Genomic DNA, 23,958 nt, shown 5'->3' on the forward strand with positions numbered 1-23,958 from the left:
ACCTCAAAGAACATTCAATTAAATTATTAATTAAAAAAGCATAGGTATGAAAGGAGAGAAAGTGTCACTTACTCGTGGTACAGTTTATCCTGTCACAGTCTAGATGGGGAAGAATAAATGACATGTAAATTTAGCCTTCAAAGTAACATCTGCAGATATTGAAGCACATAACCCACTTCTCTGGGGACAGACACACAAGAACACCAATGATTCTGATGCTCGTGCATGCAATCGCATTCACCCAAATGTCCTGCTGTGAATTTGAACACTTTCTAAGAATATTGTACAAATATTACTCCTATATTTTTTAAGCCAATTAGACAGCATTTAAGTGGCACTTTCCACAAATAGAGTAAAACACGGTCTAGAAGACTTTTTCTTTACTTTCATCAAAATGGCAGTGAAAGGGTTTTAAAGGGTTACTCCATCCCCAAATTAAAATTTTGTCATTAAACACTTACCTCCATGTCATTCCAAACCCGTAAAAGCTTCGTTCATCTTCAGAACACAATTTAAGATATTTTGGATGAAAACAGGGAGGCTTGTGACTGTCCCATAGACTCCCAAATAAATAACAGTGTCAAGGTCCAGGAAAGTATAAAAGCATCGTCAAAATAGTCCATCTGTCATCAGTGATTCAACCGTAACGTTATGAAGCAACGAGAAAACTTTTTGTACACGAAGAAAACAAAAATAATGACTTTATTCAACAATTCCTCTCCTCTGTGTCTCTCCAAATCATTTTGCCATTTTAGCAAATCTGAGCTGTACGCAGATGGCATACACTCTTCTGTGTCAGCTGCGCTGCGCCGATGCTTTGTTTGCGTTCAAACCAAAGCGTAAATACATGTAAAAAACGTATCCTTGTGGCGTGACTGATACAGAAGAGCATACACCACCTGCATACTAGTCAGATTTGTCAAAATGGCACTATGCTGATTTGGAGAGAGACAGAGGAGAGGAATTGTTGAATAAAGTCGTTATTTTTGTTTTCTTCGTGTACAAAAAGTGTTCTTGTTGCTTCAGAACGTTACGGTTGAATCACTGATGGCAGATGGAGTATTCTGATGATGCTTTTCATACTTTCCTGGACGTTGACACTGTTATTTATTTGGCAGTCTATGAGACAGTCTCAAGCCTCCCTGTTTTCATCCAAAATATCTGAAATTGTGTTCGGAAGACGAACAAAGCTTTTACGGGTTTGGAACGACATGGGGGTAAGTGATTAATGACAAAATTTTCATTTTGGGATGGAATATCCGTTTAACCCTCAAAAAACCCTGTTTATCTACAGTGGTGTGAAAAATTGTTGGCCCCCTTCCTGATTTCTTATTTTTTTGCATGTTTGTCACACTTTAATGTTTTAGATTAATGTTTTAGATAGTAAAAGATAGCACAAGTGAACACAACATGCAGTTTTTAAATGAAGGTTTTTATTATTAAGGGAAAACAAATCCAAAACTACATGGCCCTGAGTGAAAATGTAATTACTTCGTTTGTTATTATACTGGCTTTTTATTTCATTGTTTGGTATTTTTTTATTAAACTGCCTGCACTGTTATGCTTATCTTTTAATTTCATATTTTTATGTAAAGCGCTTTGAGATGCTACAGTACTTTTAATGGCGCTATATAAAAGAAAGTTTATTATTATTATAATTACAAATGTGTCGTAAGTTATCTTTAAAAAAAAATTGCATATCAAGAAATAATCAAACAGATCCTTAGGAAATGGTTAATGAGTTAATTGTGCTTTTTAACATACCAGCTTACAACTTTAACGAAACATACATGAATTATATACTAATCATTTACTTATCATCATTTGTTCATGACTAATACTGTAAATGTTTATTGAGATAATAGTACAATTTTAGCATTTCAATGATTTAATAAGTGCTTAATAATACATTAATTAGTAACTATTAACCATTTACTATGGATCTGTTAGATTATTTCATGATATGCTATTTTTTAAGATAACTTACGACAGATTTGTAAATCCTTAGCATATTACTTAATAATCATGTGTGAACGTATAGTTTCGGTTTAGTTCATCATTAACTAATTATTTATAAGTGACTTGTAAATGATTAGTTTATCATTAACTAATCACTTATAAATGACTTACAACTGAACGTTATTATAAAGTGTTACCCTGTAGCACCTGGTTACATTAAGTTGGATTGTGGGTGGTTCATAAATTAGATGCAGACTTTTCGCAATGAAACAAAGTAAATTCCTTGAGTAAAAGGTACGGAATGATATCAGTTATCAGTTATAAAATATCAAGAAAATCAGTTTCCACTGAAATCACTATGCCTGTTTTTAGGTAATGATTTATTGAGATATTTCATCCAAGTTCACCAGAATCAGGGTCTCAGCCTAGTGTGCCATCAACCTCAGCAAAGAAGGGGCTGCACGCAGTCAAAGACCAGAGCTGGCTCATCATGCGGGGAAATGCTCTTACTAAAGTAACACTGTTATTAATTGAATAAAAATAAAAATGGACTTATATTGACTGCTGTTGTATGGTTAAAAAACACTGAGACATTTCTCAAAATATCTTCTTTTGTGTTCCACAAAAGAAAAAAAAGAGTAAATTATGACTTTTTGGTTGAACTATACAAATTCTAAAGCTCTGGCATACATGAAGTTCTTCTTCATTCTTTGCTCAGAGATAAAAAGAAGTTCGAAAGACCTGAGTGACGGTATATTGTTTGCGTATATTTGGACACCTTCCACAGTACTGTTTTAGAGGAACATTTAAATACGCAATACTGTGACAATTCACTGAGCAAATTACTTGTGAGTTTTTTTTTTTTTTTTTCTGTGTCCATATTAACAGTTTAACAGCATTCACTATGGGAGTGTGAGCTGTGCAAAGTCACGCTGTCATTCAGGTATTAAATACCAAATCTACTATAAAACCTAACCCCTTTCCATTCTCTATGCATCAATTACTGCTGCTTGTGGAAAAGCCTTATATGCAGTGTTATCTTATTATATATTATTATAATATTATTAGAGTTATAATTAGAGTACATTTATTCTTTATATATAAATAAAAAGAGCGTGTCAGTGGTATTACAGTGATTCACACCCATATTTTAAAGCAGTTGTGACATATGTTGTGTCTTGTCTTTTATGTTCACCCATGGCAATGTGAAAGACTAGAACTTGACATATATTTGGACGCATTCCATTGGCTCTATGGAACAACACTGTAGTCAATAGGAGCCTAGTCCTGTTCCTGGAGATTTATCTTCCTGTAGAATTCAGCTCCTGGAGATTTTATTTTGCTGGTTCAGGTGTGTTTGATTAGGATTGCAGCTGAATTTTGCAGTGAGGTTGATCTCCAGGAACAGAATTGGGCATCCCATCTGAAGTCTGACCTGCACTTCTTAAGCCAGCACGCAAACAGCCACAGCATAGAAGCTACAGTCTAGGTCAGACGCAGCAGTATAAATTACACAAGTAATTTAGACATGGTAAAAACCTGTGGATAACTAACGTGCACAGCTTTCCCCTGTGAATGTATTAATATTTTGTTTTAGTGTTTATACTGGTTTTCAGATGGGAAGGTCAACGAAGAGGGTTGTTACACAACACAGAGCATTCCCCTTTAACATAGAGCACAGCTGAGGTGTTTGAGTGTGTACGGATAGCTGCAGACTCCGAGCATTGAAGGGCTCTGAGCATGTCCACCATGAAGACAACAGTGGTTTTCTGTGTGATGTGCTTTGAAGAGAGGTTAAAGTGCATGACAGCACAGACAGCTAAAAAAAATAACTTGTTTAGAGTTAATTACTGGCTAAATATGAGCAAGTTTGAGTACATTTGGTCACAGGTGTGTGATAGAATATGTTTAGCACTGATACCTAGATTAACCGTGAGCCGGACGCGACTTGTATCCAGCTCTAAACGGAGGGTGTCTGCGGAGTCTCGAGAAGTGGTTGCCATGAGAACACCATATGCCCGCTGGGAGCGGAACCGTAGCGAAACATCTTCAGCCTCTGTATGCATAGCTACAGATAACTGGACCTTCATGAATTTACTCCCATCGTAGCTGAGAATGGTGGCATCTGCAGATGAGAGGCAAAGATTATACTATATCAATGTCATTAATCACAACAAAAAAAAAAGTTTATATGTAGGTGCTTGCCCGTTTGTCCTGTGTTCAACACATGAAACTGACTGTTTACTTGCTGCCTAATACAGTATATCAACCCCCTTGACAGGTGCCAATGTAACAATACAATCATTGTTATTCACTTCATCTGTAAGTAATTTAAATGTTGTGGCTGATCCATGCACGTTTATCAAAAAAGAAACAATTGTATTCACTAATATGTCTCTATTTGTAGAAACTGCTGCACACTTTAAGTTGATTTAAGTTGAAAGGCATTTAATTGTGGGTGGTACGAAACCTGTATCAAGTACATGGATAATTACGTAAATATTATAAATTATGTTGATAATTTTGAGACTAATGTCATCCCATAGACAGAGTGGCTTCAATGGCAAAAGAGAGATTAAAGTGTACAGAACATGGATGTCAGGATCCTGACACTGAAAATCAAAAATTAGACAGGAACACACAAAACGTCTTGTCCCAAATAACAGCTACAACCATGAAACAAGAAACCTCCATCTTAATGAAACTGCAATATAATACAAGTTTCTGCAATATTTAAGAAATATGAAGTGATAAGCATTTAAAACAAGTGTCAGTCTCACCTCTCTCACAGGAGCGACCAAGATTGCCCGTCCCAGAGCAGTCACACACATAACGGTTCCATCCTTCCCTGCAGATTCCATTGTTTTGGCAGGGGTTACTGAGACACTGCTTAGGAGCCTCTTTACTGCAGGAGGGCTTTACACCTGCGGCTTTCTGCACCTCAGCTATGCGGCGGATGTCTTTGCTCTGACCACTGATGAAGAAGTCACGGATGCAGCCTACATAACCAAAGTTGAGCAGAGCAGTCCACACCTCAGTAGGAAACACCATATCAGCTTTATTTTCTGGCAGTCCTCCTAAATACAGGCTATCATCCAGGTCAAGAATCTCGCTGTTTCCTGGGGCTTGGTATGGTGTGCGAATTGTGTTGATGGAGATGGTACCTGGAATTCAACAATGCCAGAGAAAAATGTGAGACTGTGCAAAGTAAATCCTGCTATGTCTTAGAGAATAAAACACAAATAAGATGCATGATAACACTTCCTATGAATACATATTGAATGTATTCACAGTTGTAAACCATATAATACACAACTTTTAGGTAAGTTTTAAAATTAGGGTTAATGAGTAAATAAATACATACATACAAACATACATACAAGAGGTACTGGTTACACACCACTACCTCATCAATGATTGTTTCAAATCATATAGAGACTGAAATTACATGAAATATATATTTAAACATTAGACCAGCTGTACTCTGTTACAGCTTGCACTTACATGCTAAAAAGAAAATTCACACATTCATGATCATATGTGAGTAGACTATTGTAATGCATTACTGAGTGGATGTGCCACCAAACCAGCTTTGGGATGCTCATATTGACCGTTTGTTGCATGGTTAAAGAAAAATATACTGTACATATTTGTTAACTCAAGTGTCGGCACATGCAACCATGTGTACATATTTCGCTGAGCAAGTAAAAAGAAGTACCGTGTGGGACCATTTTGACAGAAAGGGTGACAAAGTTACAAATTATGCTATGTGGTATTAATAAATTAATACACTTAATACATTGCAATATCACTTGCTAAGCAAACATCCACAAGCGTTGTGTGATGAAGGACAACAAACTTTGCCCTCCATGTTATCAGGGAGAAGATGCGATGCACAGCGATCTAAGGAGATAACACAGAGAATCTGTTCAATGGTAGTAAAATAAATATTGCACATCAGTGGTGAAGGTTTTCAAGAGCTTTTCTGCTACATTGAGCCCAGTTACAAAATCCCTTCAAGACGTACTATTACCCATAGAGTTGAAGCCTGTTTTGATGCACTTAAAACACAACTTGATGGCAGAAAGTTATTGGCCCTTAAGACTGGACTGCACTCACAACGGAGAGCTATATAACAATAATGTGCCATTACATCGTTAAGCATTTGCATTTAATTCAGCTGTCCTACTAACACAGAATATGCCAACCAGACACACAGCTTAAAACCTCACACAGGGACGTCGCTAGTGGGGTGAAAGGTGGTGACGATTATAGGGGCCCACAGCTGAGGGGGGGAGGGGCCCAGGTGATCTCAACCAACTGGCTGAGGCCAGCCTAAAAAGATGCTCAGGACAGTTGACGGGCCACTGCTGTGCATCACCACGAAAGCTTATCATTTGCATGTGTTTTAAAGCCTTGCAAATTTAAACATATAAAAGAGTTTAAAGCATTTAAACATAAGACACAGAAAAACTCAACTTAGTACTCACTTGCCGTGTTCGGTGCATACGCAGAGAACTGCGTTTTATGGTTTTAACATGCAAACAGAAAAAGATGTGAAAGAGCCCAATTCAGCACCCGTGCACGCAGAGAGACGCGTCTCAAAATGCTTGAACACCGAATTTGCCTTGCAAATTTCTTTCTCTTGTACTAATAAATACATACAATACATAAAACTGTCGGTTATGTCTTAAGTAAAAGTAAACAGTGGAGAAAGATATCAGATGTGTATCATTATAAAGGATGCATTGTCTTTTAAAGTGGCCGTGCCTAATTAAGCTACTAGCTGCTGTCGGTGTCCTTAATGTTAATCCAAGAAAATGAAAGAAAGAAAATCACTCACTGCTCTTGACTGAATTACTTTGTAGTTTAAGAATTAATCCACAGTCAAACCAAAAATTATTCAGACATCAGATATAATTTTTGATATTTTTTTACTAGTGGGTGCAGGACACTATAGTTTATGTAAGTGAGTATAGCAAAATAAACTGTGACATATGATACCCCAAAATTCTTCATACAGTAGACTTCCAGTAAAACTGATAAAAAATTGGGGACCAAAAATTATTCAGACACTTTGTGTCAGGCCCCTGGACTCATTGTGTTGTGTTTTCCCTCCCCAGGTGTGCCATGTTCCCTTTAATTAAACATTCCACTCACCTGTGTTTCCCCAATTATCTTGTGCATAAAGGTCCTTGTCTGTTCAGTCTGTGTTGGTGCAGGTCAACTAGTTTGCTATGTGTGCTCCTACTGTGGATTATCCCTATGATTCCTGGATATAAGACTCTTAGCTTGTACTCACCGTTTCTCTCTCGTTCCTCCTGCAGCGAATTCGGACAGATGACCTGACCAAAACAGTTTAAATTCCATTTGTCTACCCTCCGTTTGTTTTCCAGTTTTCCTCAGTCCTTTTGTTTCCGTTGTGTTGTTACGGATCCCTTCCTTTGCCATCACCCGCTGTGACCGACGAGCCATCGCCGCATGGAGCGACAGAGCTGAGGATCGCCGCGGAGCCAAAGACCTTGATGTCAGTCCAGGTGTGTGAGCCGGCAACACCACCTGCCATGAGGGAAAAAGCCACTGACGGTGTGAGCACAGAGATGAGCTCCGCCCCCTTCACCGCGGCTGAGGGTGAGCAGACTACGGAACGCCAAAAGGGCCAAAATGAGGAGGCGGATCTTATTGACTGTGAGTCTGAACTGGAAATTGAACTGCCCCCTCTCCTCTCTCCGTCATCTCCACTGGTCCCGTTACACTGTGGTACCTGGTCCCATCCAGCCCACCTTCGTCCTTGGTTTCCTCGTCCAGCCCTTGGTTTCCTCGTCCAGGGTGTGGTGCAAATCCAAAAATCCTACTGACCTTAATGTGTATCAGTCTCTCCTCTCTTCCTTCCTAAAAAAATTAACAATTCGTCTAACTCTTGCATGCTCTTTAAAACATTTTCTTCACTCCTTTGTCCTCCTCCTCCCCCTCCTGGATAAACTCTAATAGCTGTTGACTTTGCCACGTTTTTCATTAATAAAATTAAAAACATCAGTGCACAATTTACCACACCACATTCTGTCAAGCACATCTTACCAGCAATCATACACTCATTCACATCCTTCTCTTCACTCTCTGAGGCAGAAGTCTCCAAACTCTTCCTTTCTAATTATCCTACTACTTGTCCACTTGATCCTATTTTTATCTCATCTCCTTCAAGTCATTTCTCCTGCAGTTGTACCTGCACTCACTCACATCATTAACATATCCCTTCACACTGGTGTTTTTCCCTCAACATTTAGACAGGCTTGTATAACCCCACTACTTAAGAAACCCACCCTTAACCCATCTTGTTTAGAGAACTACAGACCGGTTTCCCTGGTTCATTGCAAAAATACTTGAAAAAGCTGTGTTCAACCAAGTCATTAGGTATCTGTCATTCAGAAACATGGCTTTTCTTATAACTGCTATGCTGATGACACTCAACTCTACCTCATTCCTGCCTGATGATCCGACAATAGCTGCTCTCATCTCAGCTTGTCTAACAGACATTTTCTTTCTGGATGAAGGACCATCACCTTCAACTCAACCTTGCCAAGGCAAAACTACTTGTGGTTCCAGCAAACATATCATTTCATCACAATTTCACCATTCAGTTAGGCACATCAACCATAACTCCTTCAATAACAGCCAGAAACCTTGGAGTTATGATTAATGATCAGCTGATTTTCTCAGACCACACTGCTGAAACTGTCCGGCACTGCAGATTAGATTTATTTAACATCAAGAAGATCAGGCCCTTTCTTTCAGAACATGCTTCACAACTCCTTGTTCAAGCTCTTGTTCTGAACGTTAATCCAGAACGTGGCAGTAAGATTAATTTTTAATGAGCCAAAAAGATTGCATGTCACATCTCTGCTTATAAATTTGCACTGGCTACCAATAGCTGCTCACATAAAATTCAAGGCATTGATGTTTGCCTACAAAACCACCACTGGCTCTGCACCCTTTTACCTGAATTCATTATTTCAGACTTATGTGCCCTCTAGAAGCTTTCGTTCTGCAAGTGAATGTCGCTTGATTGTGCCATCCGAAAGCACAAAATCACTTTTACAGGCTTTAAAATTAAATGTTCCCTCCTGGTGGAATGATCTGCCCAACTCAATCCGAGCGGCTGAGTCCTTAGCCATCTTCAAGGATCAGCTAAAAACACATCTCTTCCATCTTTATTTGACCCTCTAACTCTAGCACTCTCTATTCTATTTCTATTCTTTAAAAAAAAATACTTGTCCCTTTTAGACTTGCATTCTATTAATTTGCTGCTTGTTTTCTTAAAGGGGCCCTATAATCTATAATGTTGCTGTTTGAACATAAAAAAAGATCTAAAGTTCAAAGTCCACTTCGAAATGACATTTTATTTAACAGAAATCAGTTTTCAAAAACTACAATGAATGACTCGTTTGGACTACAACTCATATTTTCTGGGATTTGTGATATCACAAATACCAACGAATGGGATGAGACCTGGTTGAGCTGCACTAGAGAAGGCAATGAGTGTTATCACTATGTCTGAGACAAGCAAGCTTTCCGAAGGCAGACAAATTTAGGGTGATTACAATCATAAAGGTTTAAATCGCGCTCAAATTGATTTGTTTTTTTTTGCCGTATTTACACTGAAGCTCGCAGCAGCTATGGTAAGGGGCATGACATTTCCCGACCAGGCGCCAAGTGCTGCCAATCACAACACATACTGGCCCAGCTAACCAATCACAGCCCATTTCGTATGTCAGAACTTCTCTCCCCAGTCTGGCATGAACGGCTCAAGTAGTTCCTGTATCAAATGAAGGCCCGCACCTTCATTTGATACAGGAACAATTCGTAACACAAAATGCACTGGGGCCCCGCAAACCCCAGCTTTCAACCCTGTCGTCACACCTAAACTAATTGATGCAGTGAAGACTTGGGGATTTACTGGGAAAGTATCGGCATATGTTCATGCACGCAACACTGTGACTGCAAACTATCCAAGAGCAGTGAACTGGGACTCAATTCCCTGTTTTGCTCATAGATTACAGCTCACTGTAAATGATGGATTTAATGTGTTTGTGAATTGGTAATCATTGTACCTGGACACCCTGTCCGGCACTTGGACCACAGTTCCCCTGCATGCAAGGCACTAAAAGCTAAAAAAGAACAAATAAAATTTCTGAAACACCAGGTCATTCAATCGTGTAAAACAAGATGGAACTCTATGACATTAACAAAGGTGGGCTTTTAAAGCTGTTCTGTCTGACTCATTGGTAACAAGCTGCAAGATGCCAGAATAATCCATCATAATGTCAACAGATTAAAATGTGTCAGTTTCCATTTACCCCATTGCCTCCTGAACACACAGCTGATGAGAGCTGAGGCTCAATACCACAATGACAGAGTTCAAGGCAAAGGTTCGGCAGTACTTATTATTATTATGATTATGATTATTATTATTATTATTGTTATTATTATTATTATCATTTTGCATATATATGTTTGCATTTTTATTGGGTCATGGTATTTTTAATGGGTAAGGTTATCAGTGCTGCAATCATCAAGATTTGTGAAAATATTGGCTCTGTGCAGCAGTTCCAAAGCAGCTGGGATGAGGGAATAAGGGTACTTTACTGTTATTTTGCTGAAGGACCGGATATCTATAAAGAACTGTAAGCCTCCATCCCTTTTGTCCACACAGAAGAAGCTGGAGGCAGCAGGGATGTGGATGGAGCTGGATCATCTCTTCCACATATTCCTCCATGGCTTTCTGGTCTGGGAGGGTTAGTGGGTAAATTGGCACTGGTTTACCAAGTAGGAGGTTGATAGTGCAGTCCCGTGATCTGTGTGGTGGTAAATAGGAGGCTGATTACATCCTAGAAGTAGGAGTAGCAAGAGAGAATAACCACATACTGTTTATCCACTAGACTCTTGATTACAACCAACGGCAGAATTTCAGGTGACTTTGGAAGGAGAGGACCAGGAAAGGACAGGTGAGTGTTTTACAAACCAAAAAAACCTGCAGCAAAAAGGACCAACACTGTATCAGAGAGTACTTTTTCCCAAGGAGAGTTTCCTGGTGGAGGGTTGAATAAAGTGTTCAAACCCCATTGAGTCATCATAGGCAGCAGCTGGAATACAGAACTTTAATGATGAAAATTTAGAGGAACTGGGTGGCCGGGATTGCTTGGCTCCCTGACATATCATCTCTGCCCAAAGCAGAACTCTCCTGGTGAGCAGTGAGAGTATAAACAATATATTTGCATGTTCAGTGGGAAAATTGCTGAGACTACATCTCAAGGAGTAGTAAGAACTGTAGAAGGAAGCTACTACAGTCCTCTGTCAAACCAGAGTAGTGTGCTAGATTGACCATAACACTGAATGAGATGGATGCTCCTTCAGGGTTCATCGTGTTTGGTCTGGCCTTCTGGGGATATCAGACTCAAGAGAGATGAATGATGTTGAACTCAGTGTAAGCTGCCTGGCAACGTGACAAAGGCTAAGCTGTTTGGAGAATGTCCTCAAATGAGCTTTGCCACATTTGTGGAGTGGGTGCTGGTGAATTGCAGGTAGCCATTTACGATTGGCCTCGCAGAGAAGGAATTCAACTGCCCCACTCCTGATCCAGCCAGCCATCACCACATTGCATGAAGCGTTTGCCTGAATCCACCGCAGACAGAGAGCCCAGGCCCACTGAAACACACAAACCTGTGCAAGAGGAAGTGACTAAGCCAATAAGCCTGAGTCTCAAGATGCATCTGATCAGGTACGCTATCCAGCAACATCGCTCCTCTTCCAGAATCTGCTTGTTCCTTGTCTCCACTGGCTCCTGCCATTCCCTCAGCTCATCCTCAGTCTGGTCCACCATGTTATGCGGATCTGCCTTGGGCCTTCCAGTCACCAGTTCTGCATAGGTGTGAGGATCCTCTGTCTCTGCCTCCAGCCTCCAAATCCCAGACTTCACCTCGGCCCTCTGAACCATCGGCTCAGTTTTGGCTCCCTGCTCCCTCCTCTCCACCATGGACCATCATCTCACTTATTCTAATTGGCTCACTTGTTCTTCCACCTCCACCTTGATTAGATGACGATTCCGCTCCTCCTTCCCTCTGTCTCATCCTTCCCTCCGACTCCACCTTTGTCCACAGTTGCACCAGCTCTGCTGTGGTCTTCCAGGGCCCCGCCTCTGCCTCAGTCACATGAGTTGTCAGCTCCCCCTTGGCTCTCCGGACCTACAGTGTCACCCTGGCTCTTCTGCTCTCCGTCTCCACCCTGGACTCCACCTTCATCAGCTCTGTCTGGATCAATCGGCACTCTGGTGTCGTCAGGGAGCCTCTGTCCATATGCGGGATATATAAATCGTTTTTGAATGAGCGTCCACTGTTCACTTTGACTTTTGATTTCACAATCACGTGTACTCTCTGTAAAGGGAACACATCCTAGAAGATAATACTGTATATCTGTCAATGAGCTCAGGATCTGTTGAGCAGCAAATCCTCCACCTTGGTCTTAATAGTCATCTCTTCTTACCCTCGACTCATGATCAGTGAAATCCGACTTCTGTAGCTTGTGTTGTATGCAGGGTTGTCGAGTCTGCATTTTTTTTTTTTCTTCACGGAATTAGGCTACTTTTAAATTGTTGCAGTGGGCTGATTTGCCCCCTGGGTTAAAGGTTTAAAATTTTGTGCATAAATTGTACTGTACCAATAATAAACTGCAGGAGATGTCAAGTTTTGTGAAGGAGGGCCACTAGTAAGAAGCATTTGAGCTGTGTTTATTACGAATGTGCATAGCAGTGACTGTAAAATATGCATTTTAGGTATGGAAATGACATACTTTGAGTTTTGATATTTGGGATATGGTCATTGTGTTACTGTAAGCTGTTCTTTTGTTCATTGTTCAGTCACGTTTCAGTTTATGTGGTTGCTATTTTTGGATATTTTCTAGAACTGTGAATAAAGGCTTTGTTTCTTCTTCTCCATCGTCATGTGTCTTGTTACAGCCACTGCAACGTAACAGTATTCAGAAGTTTTTTTTTTTTTTTTTGCCTTTTCTTTTGGTTTTACCCATTGGATAGTTTGCTGGTTCACTAAGTTATAGGAGGTGATCATACCAAATAATTTAGATAAAAGACTTAAGTATTTCAGAATGGTGTGCAATGAGATTGATGCACTGGTTAGTTTAGTTATCTAATTACACAATTGTTGAGGCAAAGTTACATGAGTTCTTTGTTGTGCATCATGGAATTTTTTCAGTAAATGTTTCCATAGCTGTTCATTTGCATGATTTCTTAGCCCAGCCAATCTATTCACAATGAAAGCATCCCAACTGTAATTTTTAACCAAACCATGCTTCTAACCACAGGTGGAGAGCTGTAGTTCCAACCACACAACCTTGTCATGTGGTTTGTGAAAGGTTGTTTGAACGGCAGTTTCAGAAAACACCAAATCACTAAACTATGTTTGTAACAATGGAACATGTGAACATAGTCATCCAATGAAATACACTGCTGTTACTAATGCTTCAAATGTCGGCAAAATGTTACCTGATCTTCCATCCCTCTGGAAGTCCACATGATACCACTCTCCATCGTTCACTTTTTTGTTCACAGCCAGTGTCTTGGTTGTGCCTGATCCCATATCCAGAAGCAGATACAGAAGACCATCCAGCATCTCAATAGCAAAGAAGTCTACCTTCTGTGTGAAAGGGCTCTTGGTCTCTTTTGTCTGTTGCTTAGGTTTCCCATGGCTAAAGAGAAGAAGTCCATTGGGCTCAGTGGTGCGGAAGTCAAAGGAAATAGAACCCGTTTTCTTAGTGTTCCATTTAGGAAGTGTGATGAAGGATTCTGGTGTCTCAAAAGTGATGGGATCTAATGTGGCAACATTCTCACACTTAAAGGCAACAACTCCATGGATCTTCATTTTTGGGTCGCCATTAAAGGCCAGTCTGGACAGCTCCAGTCGAACGTCATTGTTTTTATATGCAACCTATAAATATAAAACAATGTCAATTGAACAGAAATAATTTGAAACACTTTTTATCTAAACTGTGTTTGCAGAACCATTACATCAATGGGAGGAAAGATTGATTGGTATAATCATTAATTGCAGGTGATTTGTACCTGTTTTATTCTCCAAATGCAATTTAGACTATTTCTCTCTTGATATGAATGGATCTATTAACATAAGACAAACAAAAGCGCTATAAAACTTCATCTGTACATCTTATAACAGGTTCTTTACCTCCCTTAGACAGCCCATAAAGTTGTTGCTAACAGGTGATCCCGGCAGGTCAGCTGTACTAGGACTTCCTCCAACGTAGAAAAAGTCATCAGATCCGAGCATGGTGTAGTCCTCCTGAGTATATCCTGTGGTGGTCAGTATTCCATCCACAGATATTGTTACCTAAAGAACAAACCACAGGTAAAAGGATATACAGATGCCAGTTTGCTACTGACTGGTTTTCTGTTTCTGTTTCTTTTGTAGATACACAATGCTGAGTAGGGTTGGGAATCGAAAATCGATTCCGATTCCAGAATCGGATACTTAAGTTCAGGAATCGGAAACTTGTTGTCAAATTAAAATTTCGATTCGACCTATCAATTCCTATGTGTTTTTTTTTCTTCATCTGTGAGGACTGGACCTAGTTATCTGCCAAGACCTTGCTTGCTAATCTAAGTGCTCCAAAGTTTGGCTACATTTAAGATCAGAAGCCAAAAAAAAGCTATTATATCTTTGATAGCTAAACATGTTGCAAGAGAGGTGTCACCACCAACATGACAAAGCACTTTAATTTAATAGATTGTTAAGATCGTGAACACGATTCAAAAACCAACGTGATTCTATTCCTAAATTACAATGAATCGTCGTTTCATTCCTCAACCTTTGACGTGTGCGATTACAATTGTGATCACTTGTTGGTTCACAAGTGCAGCAGCGTATGATCACATCAGTAGCTATGTTTCCATCACCCTTTTTTAATGGGCATTTTGGAGTATCATATGAGAAACGAGTGATGGAAACTCAAAATTTCGAATAAAAATCCCTTAATTTGCAAAAAAGTTTTTATGCTCCCTTGATGCGAATAATGGGAGATGGAAATGCATTTTGTGAATAAATTCCTCCAAGCACATCAAAAAAAGTCATGTAACTTTGTACTATGGGACGGCAAAACCTGACTAACCAGTGGACCGATCTCATTCCACAGCATCTGAAATGTTGTTATGGTCATTCGGAAATGCACAAGCAAAGTCTGTCATCAAAGTATTTCTGTATAATTGCCTCCCAGAAATGTCTTACACGACTGCATTCCCAAACAGCAGCATCCACCTCTGAAAGCAATGACCGCATTCATTGTGTTTCGTTTAATTTATATATGAAAAATATTATGTTCTCCTACTTTTCTTAGTGATTTATAGTGCCAGTTTATCAGGAAGTGATGATTTAATTCTTTTTGACCTGTTGGATGGAAACGATGCTTGTTCGCAAATTTATTATGCGATATTCCAGTTTTGTGCATAAATTAAGTTCACAGCTTTGGATGTAAACCCAGCTAGTGTGATCTGAACATTTAAATTTGCATTCATACTGCCATTGACCTAAAGACAGCAGCTGTCTGTCATGAATGAAACAGCTTCATAGACTTTTCAGCCACATACTGTATCATTATTTCTGTTACAAACATTCTAATCACAAATTTTCTAATCACAGAAGTACTGGGATAAAAGTTTATGGTTCAGATATAATCTGTGTGTATTAAAATAGAGTAAATCACTTTTTGAAAGTAATTTGACACTTCAAATAAAGATTTATCGATTACATTGTTAAGCCAGTAGGTGGCGAAAAGGGGCTGTTAAATGTATGTCTTTGAATCATACAAGAGATTCATTCATGATTACTGTATGTACATCTTGAGTGAGTCATTTAATCATTAATTCATAAATTACGTGCGATTTTGTTTAGTTGTCTAATATTTTTTCTTCTTCTTTAGAATCAGGAGAGAACCACAACTTCCACTGAAAAAAAAAAGAAAAAAAAAAAACCCTAAATTTATCCAGAATCATGCACACAAATAGCTCTTAAAGAGTCCAGTTTTTATGTAGCCTGTTGATTTTTGTTCATGGTATTCAGCTCCAATAAATCATTTGCAAAACAAGAGACACAGGATAAATGTTTGATTTCATTATTTAATCACATTGGAATCGAAACTGGGAATCGAAAAGAATCGGAATTGATAAGCAGAATCGGAATCGGAATCAATAAAATTCAAACGATACCCAACCCTAATGCAGAGTAATAACGCAATGGGGAACATGTAAGTGCTCACAACATCTGAAGCCCTATAGAATCACAGCAATTCATTGGTTGTTGGTGCTAAAGTGGTTGATGGTGCTGGTATGAATCCAAAGGAGCTTCATACCAGCACCTTTATAGGCTCACCATCAGATTTTCTTATTTTATGTGCATTATAGTTTCAATCTGTTTTGTCTAGCCGCTAGACGTTATTCACCTTTAGAGTGACAAGATGATTTTCAGTGAGTTCTCCCTCAAAGCACGCACTTCATTGTCTGTGATGATATGCACGACATGTGTCTCCTATTCAAGATCTGGATGCTGAACTGACCACTGACCACTTCCCTTGTGAATAATGCTTTGGGAATGATTGTGATATTACAGACAGAGACAAAGCCTTTCTGTTGGATGTGGCCAATGCCTCATTCGGGGCTCTTTGAGCTCTAGCCAATGGAACTAGCATCTTGCAGAAAATCAGTGGCACCAAGGGCACATTTATAAGGGTGCTGTTATGCAGCTCCTTATGAGAGGCACTTAAGCACCATCAACCAATGAGTTGGTGTTATTCTATTGGGCTTCAGACCTTGTGACCACTCTCATGTTCCCCATTGTCATTACACCGTGTCTTTGGGAACCAGAGTTACATTCAGTAAAACAGACATGTTTGCTTTATTTTTTTTAGGACTAAAAGCCATTTTTATGTCTCTTTTTTCTTTGATATTTTGCATCAATTTGAAGGGATAGCTTTGAAGAATAATTTACTTAAATATAATCACGTGTTGATGTATTAAACCAAATGATGTGTTAGTAATGCCCCACAGCAACGTAAAATTAATTGACAGACACAAAAATGGTGTTAGTAACTAGGAAAAGCTTTTTTAGTATGTTTGCTTGTAAGTAAATTAAAAAGAAACCATGCAACAGGGTTCAAATCTATTTTAAGCAGTGCCACAGTTTGGTGAAGAAATTAAAAACTCATGCCACTTTCTTTTTTGTGCATTCACATTAAATCTGAATTTACTTTACTTTAGTTAATTTTATGTGTATATAGAGTAGTGTCATTAAAATACCTAAAACATTTCAGAAAGTGGCACAAGGATAGACTAGAGTAAAAAAATAAATAAAACAGAGTTAAAGACAAACAGATTATGGATGAATTTTATCAGCACAGCATTTTACAGACCATGCGGAGTGGGAGGGAATAGAACTGACTGTGGCAGTTAGGACATGTCTCAAACTACTGCTGTGTAAAAAGTTCGGGATGATGCTTCTAAAGTGGTTCAAAGTGAACTGGACAAAAAATTGGGGAAAAAGGCTGCTGAAAAACTAAATTAAGCAGATTAAACAGAAAAAAAGGTCTAAAAATAAATAAGTAACCAACCAGTTCCATTTTTTGATGTCTACAAATCAAGGAAAGATAAAACAACATACAGCATACCCAAAATAAGAATCAAATAGAATTATATCTGCCGAACAATGTAGTTTGTTTACCATAGCATGTCCAATGCCTGAGTGCTTTGTGGAAAAGGAGGAGAAAGGGAATTTAAAAAGTGTGAATAGAATAACAACTGTTACTCAAACAAAATAAAGATATGATGATTGCCAGGGTTAGTACATAGTTTGTTAAAGATTAAGAAGCAGTTGGTTAGTAGCATGACACATTCCATGAGCAATGTTAGTTTTACAAAACATATTAGTAACTGCATTAAAACAAACAATAATTGATATGCTTGGTATCTATTAGTATCTGACTTTAAGGTCCCACTTTATATTACATAAAAAAATAAGTACAACGTACTTATTGTGTTCATATTGTATTGCAAAACACATTTACTGCTATTGAGGTGGTATACAGCAAGGTTAGGGACAGGTTTGGTGGTATAAGTAGTTTTAAGAGTGGGTTAAGACATAAGGGATGGGTCAACAGTTTAATAATAAATGTAGTTACAGAAATGAATTATAGATATAAACAAATACGCAAAAAGTGTTTTGTAACAAATGATTCATTTAAATGTTAGTACATAGTAGTAAGGGCCACTTAATATAAAGTGGCCTTAACTCTAGATTCTAGATTAATAGATGCTTGGTAAACAAGGCCTCTCATGGATTATTGCTTTATTAAATTGAAATTTCATTCATTTTCATTGTGCATACTTTGCTGTGTTTGTTTACTAACCATAAACCAGATTTACTATCATCTTTTGGCAGGACAAACCATCTTTTGGTGTTAAAGAACTACTTTCTGGATTTACTTAAAGGGGTCATATGATGCTTTTTTAAAGATCATTATTTTGTGTATTTGGTGTAAAAATTTAACGACCCTTTCCATAATCGCGAGCCTTATCTTTCAAAATAAATGTAAAGACAGTTAATAATGTCCTTAGTTTTACCATCAGTTCAAGTCTTAAAGGGGAACAGAGTCGTGTGACAGACTCAGTGATGAAGCTTGTGTGTGTTTGCAGTATACAAGCCATGTATACGGTTAAGACAGTTGACTCCACTATGACCTGATTCAGAAGCACCAGATTGTCGTAGCAAAGTCAGAATTACCTCCTCTCCTAGGTTCACAAAACGGTCGTCCATAAAATGCGTTGCTGTTCTGTTTTTCCACACAGTGACAGTCTTAACTTTGATAAAGAATATCTCTTTGGTTTTGAGACTTTAGTCTTTGCAACTTCAGGGATCTTATCTATTCACAATCAGCTTGTAACACTCCAAAGAGAAAGGAAAACTTTAAAAATCACATCATATGACCCCTTTAAGACACGCAGTGAAAAATTAGCTGAAGAGGTTCGGAAGGTTATTTTTGCGGCTGACTTCACTTTCGGGCACAAAATTTTATGGGAGGAGAGTATTTAAAAGAATAATACAATGTGATTTAATAAGGTTTGCAGTAGTCAGTTTACTGTTATTTGCATCATAATGTAACACCTCAAAAAAATTTCTTAACTCATTTTGCCATTGACATGGCTGCAATAGTTGCTTAATTGTACTAGTCATTATGGATATGGGATGGCTGCATCTTTGCTCTTTAATTGGATTATTAAATCACCCACAGAACTTTCCACTCCCGTCAGCACTTTGATGGGATTGCTGTCTTGTGCTAATTTGCTCTGTTTAGTAAATCTGGCCCCATCTTTGCTATTTAGTTGATACTTATTTTACAATAAAAAATAGACATCATGGTCCTGTTCCAAATCATAATGTGCTGTCTGTACTGCCAGGTAATTTAAACCCATTTGCACCTCACAAATTAATGATTTGGAATTCATTGCATACAGTGGATATAAAAAGTCTACACACTGTTTGTAAAACTGCTGCTTTTTTATAAATCCAAGTAAAATAATGTCAGATCTTTTTCCACATTTAATGTTCTACTGAAATCAACTAAATTCATGAAACAAACTTTTAGTCAGAAAAGAAAAGATGAAGATGAGGATAGGATACTGTGTTGATGTGGGTGTGGTGTAGGATGGGAGTTGAGGATAGAAATGGGAAAATTGACTGATATTATTATTGTGTGTAAGGTTCTTTTGATTATAATATAGCAAACTGCTCTTTTTAAATAAGACTATATCAACTTAGCACATCCTAATTTGTCAATGTTTTTACCACTCTTCCTTAATTGCAAAAGAGTTCCAGATTGGTCATATTGAGGGGTCTCTGTTCAAGTTATACCACAAGGATTTTTTAATTTATTTATTTCTATTTTTGAAGCCATTGCTGCTGTATTTACTTTGTTGTTATCATTCTGAAAGTTGAAATTACTATTTTCAGGTTTATAAGGCAGGCCTGCAAGTTTTGCCAAAATATTCTGGTATTTGGGACTTTCCGTGTCTACTGCCTGAGTTCCAACAGAAGAGAAGCAGCACTATAGTATGATGCTTGAACCACACTACCTCATAGCCCAGAAATAGGAGGAAACAGAAAAATTGTCAAAGGCAGTAAGTGACCAGTACTTTCTAGAAATTTGTGCAGCTCCTTAATGAGAATCCAAGTCTCTTGGCAGCCTCCTTGATACATTTTCATCTTGTTTTCACATCAATGTTTGACAGGTACTCTGTTCAAATCTCCACTTTTTGATCATGAGCTTTATAGTATTCCATGGCACAGCTAACGTTTTAAGAAAAAAAAAGAAAAACTTTTTACAATGAGATCCCAGCACACACTTTGTATAATATAATATGCTAAAGAAAATCCTACTGAATTTTATTCCGAGTTAATCAGAATCCCTTAAATCATGTCTGAATTGTTATAATTACTTTTCAGTAAGACTTTGAATGTGGTTAATTCCAAACAGAGTACCATGTCAAAAAGTGGGCATATTCATACAACATAATTTTAGGTTTTTATTTTTCCTTATTCCTTAACAGTTTATAATTGCTTTCTAACATGAATGTTGATGGTTTTATTATTGAACAAAAAAATGGAAAAAGATCAAAAATGATTTTTAAATAGATATGTTTTCTCGAAAATCTTAAATTTTAATATTATTAAATAATTAATAATGAATAAATCATTAATAAATAATAAATTTGATTTTACAAGGGTAGCCAACCCCGCTCCTTGAGAAAGTCCTGTCCTGGAAAGTTTAGTTCCAATTTTAATAAAAGTCACCTGAACCAGCTAGCCAAGTAGATTAGGATTAATTGAAAATTACAGGTATTTACAGTAGCAAGGTTGGAACTGAAGATGGCAGGAAGATTGTTCTCCAAGCGCAGAGCTCACCCTGCTATACTATCAAGCACACATGCCTGCAGACAATCATGCTTTTCAGAAGACATTTCAAGAGATATAAACAAGATAATAGGTATATAAGTATGACCCTGCTTAAAACAGGTAATTTTGGCTCTTAGGAATTATTTCTATGGTAAGGTTAATACCATATAAAGTGATAATTTCATCTAACGCATGTAATGCTATATTGACTAAATCATTACTCTGTTTATCTGGTTGATGCCCTCTTAGTTCCTGTAGCTCTATTACCTGACGCAGATTCCGTGTTACTTTTACATCATGCCATTCATTGTCATTAAATTTCCCATTGACTGGTTCCACCAGAGCTTCAAATGCCCCAGAACCCAAATTTATGACAAGAGACACTGCTCCATTTTTCAGTGCCAGGTTGACATAGTCAGCAGATTTTCCCGTGTGAAGCATCAGTCCATTTCTCTGGAGTGTTTTGAATGACAGCGTGATTTCATCGCTGCTGCTTTGGATCGGGTTCAGAGAAAGGTCATAGCAGAAGTATTCTGAACCTTTGAATGTTGCCACATATTCTTCCATTTCTGAAAACAAAGAAGAAAAAAGATGGGTTAAAAACCTTACAAGGATGGATTCATCTCTAATCACGCTTCATCTAACCACAGTTCGCACACCTATTTTGACTATTGCACAAGCACACAACAATGACAGAAGATATAATTTATTTGGCTAGCAAAAAGACGTGTACAGGTGACTGAGTTTGGCCAGAGTGACCTGTGATCTTAAAAAACAATCTCTGAATTGCATGTTTACAATATCTATCTGTTGGAACCTGTTTGCCAGATATCTGCTCCTAAATGATGGCCACCACAGCCATTGTTCCTTCAGTTCCTGGATCCCTTTCAAGGCTGCTTGTGCTGCATCAGAAGTAGCGTTTCTTTGGGAACGCTTCTGCATATATAGCTCCGCCCATGTTGGTGTTTCTTCTCAAGGGAAGCAAAATAGAATTAAGAGGCTTGGATCTCCCGATGCCAAGACAGCAACTGTATTACGTGTTTGCAACCAAATAATACAGAGAGGAAACTTTATGCAGGGTCTGAGGACCATCATCCTCCCAAAGAGGGGTCAGTCATGATGCTGCAGGGCTCAGGATTTTGATAGCAGGCCCCTGCAAAGTGCCCTCGGGAGGTCAATCTGCCAACCCCACCACCTTTAGTATTTCAAGGCACAGCGGTTTCTGGTTTAGTTTTTGGTCCAGTCTCTGCCTAGGAATGTTGTGGAAATAGGATATGGTACCCTTCCACCTTGTTTCAACAGGGTCCTGCCCACAGTGGTGGGTGCTGAGCTGTTTCTGGTAATGGAACAAGAGCTGCAGACTGTCTTAGAAAAGGAGTTCCTTCACCTGAGAGAGATCTGTGTCAACTAAATTTGGGTTAAGGATGAACACCAAGAAAAGTGTGCTTTGTCCAATACAAATACTACTTATTTAAGCTCAGTAAAGGATTCAACAATGATGCAGGCAAGTCTGTCTCCTGCTCATATCAATTCAATCCTTGCAGCCATAAACTGGCTAAAGCTAGGCCAGTCACTAACTGTCACAGCTGCAGAGTCTGATGGCAGCTGCATCCAAAGTGATACATTTTGGCATTCTGCATAATCAAGGTTATGAGCAGGTGTACCTTGTTTATGTGGAAGAAACCTGAGTTCTTCCCAGGGTCTCTTGCTGGAAGCTCCTTGTCATCATGTAATGCTTATGACAGCCACATACTTCACAGGCTGGGGAGTGACCATGAGTGAGAGCTCAGCTCAGGATCTGTGGGGAGGGCCCATCATCTTTCCTTGAAAGATGTTTTTCTAGCTTTGAAGCACTTTCACCCAGACCTGAGGGGCCATCATGTGCTTGTCCGCACAGACAACACATTGGTTATACATTACATATATCACCAGGGAAGTCTGTGGTTGGTTGCACCCACTTAACAAAGGGACACATCAGATCCTTCTGTGGTATCAGGGCAAGCTCCTTGGCCCTCATTTATATGAGCACACAAATCAACTTACGACAGAGTTCACATGTGGTTCGTGAAACATTGTATCTCATCACACAAATGATCAGATATTGATAAATGTGTGCAGCTGAAAAGAACTGTCATTTAAAAATCACGCCACTAAAAATGCCCTGATTTAGAAGCCTTACCCCTAGAGTTTACAACATGGAGAAACATAACCTGGCCAAGTAGAGGAAGAAAGCAAATCTCATAAAAGGGGGGGGGGATGAGATTGTTTTTGTATTTTAATATCGCTGTGATCTTATTTTTTTTGAAAAATGTGATTTTTTTATTGTTTTTTTTATGTGAATACTTTATTAATACGATGAAATGTAAACAGAATATTTTACCTTTGGCAACACATATTCAAATGAAGAATATGTGGCATCTAGGGATGACCATAATTAATGGTCGGTTAATAATTAATTAATAATCAGTTACACATTAACCAACAGTAAGAATTTTGACCGATTATCAGTTAAACAGTTAAAAGGTAATTTAAAGAAACTGGTTACACATATCAGTCAATTTAGCAATAATAATAATAATAATAATAATAATAACAATAATAATAATAATAATTTGCAATTACAGACATTCAGAAATAATGTAAAATACAAAAGATGAAGTCAAAAGATGAAGAAAGGTGCAACAAAGTTCCAAAAACAAAAGTATTTCTTAAATAAAACAAGTTCAGATAGAGCCACACAGCAATGTAACAATAATGGACAAAGGAAGAAAACAATCAGAGGAATTTAAGTAGGGAAGATTATGAACAGGTGAACAAGAATGAAAAACATGAATAGCTATAAAACGGTAGAAGAAAATGATAAAATAAAACACAATTTATATTAGCATTTGTTATAAATATAAAACCATATAAAGATCAAGCCAAACGTCTCGGGTTAAACATGTAACCATGGTTCCCTGAGAAGGAATAAGACACTGCCTCC

General features: G+C 38.2%; 1 protein-coding gene across 9 annotated transcripts in view; it reads right to left on the bottom strand.

The window, feature by feature from the left end:
• Window positions 1-23,958, bottom strand: part of LOC109069345 (neurexin-1a-like) — a 174,196-nt gene that overhangs the window by 107,091 nt on the left and 43,147 nt on the right. For 4 of the 9 annotated variants that reach the window (XM_042736273.1, XM_042736271.1, XM_042736267.1 and 1 more), the window contains exons 4-10: window positions 21,243-21,544; window positions 17,748-17,771; window positions 14,208-14,369; window positions 13,511-13,952; window positions 4,740-5,123; window positions 3,881-4,084; window positions 73-99 (exon numbers count right to left, since the gene is read on the bottom strand). In XM_042736273.1, the coding sequence (XP_042592207.1) occupies window positions 73-99; window positions 3,881-4,084; window positions 4,740-5,123; window positions 13,511-13,952; window positions 14,208-14,369; window positions 17,748-17,771; window positions 21,243-21,544 (1,545 nt within the window). The remainder of the gene's footprint in view (window positions 1-72; window positions 100-3,880; window positions 4,085-4,739; window positions 5,124-13,510; window positions 13,953-14,207; window positions 14,370-17,747; window positions 17,772-21,242; window positions 21,545-23,958) is intronic. The other 5 variants (XM_042736270.1, XM_042736268.1, XM_042736275.1 and 2 more) reach the window with 3 other exon arrangements.

The sequence above is a fragment of the Cyprinus carpio genome, chromosome B13, assembly GCF_018340385.1.
Source record: "Cyprinus carpio isolate SPL01 chromosome B13, ASM1834038v1, whole genome shotgun sequence".
In the NCBI taxonomy this organism is placed as follows: Eukaryota; Metazoa; Chordata; class Actinopteri; order Cypriniformes; family Cyprinidae; genus Cyprinus; species Cyprinus carpio.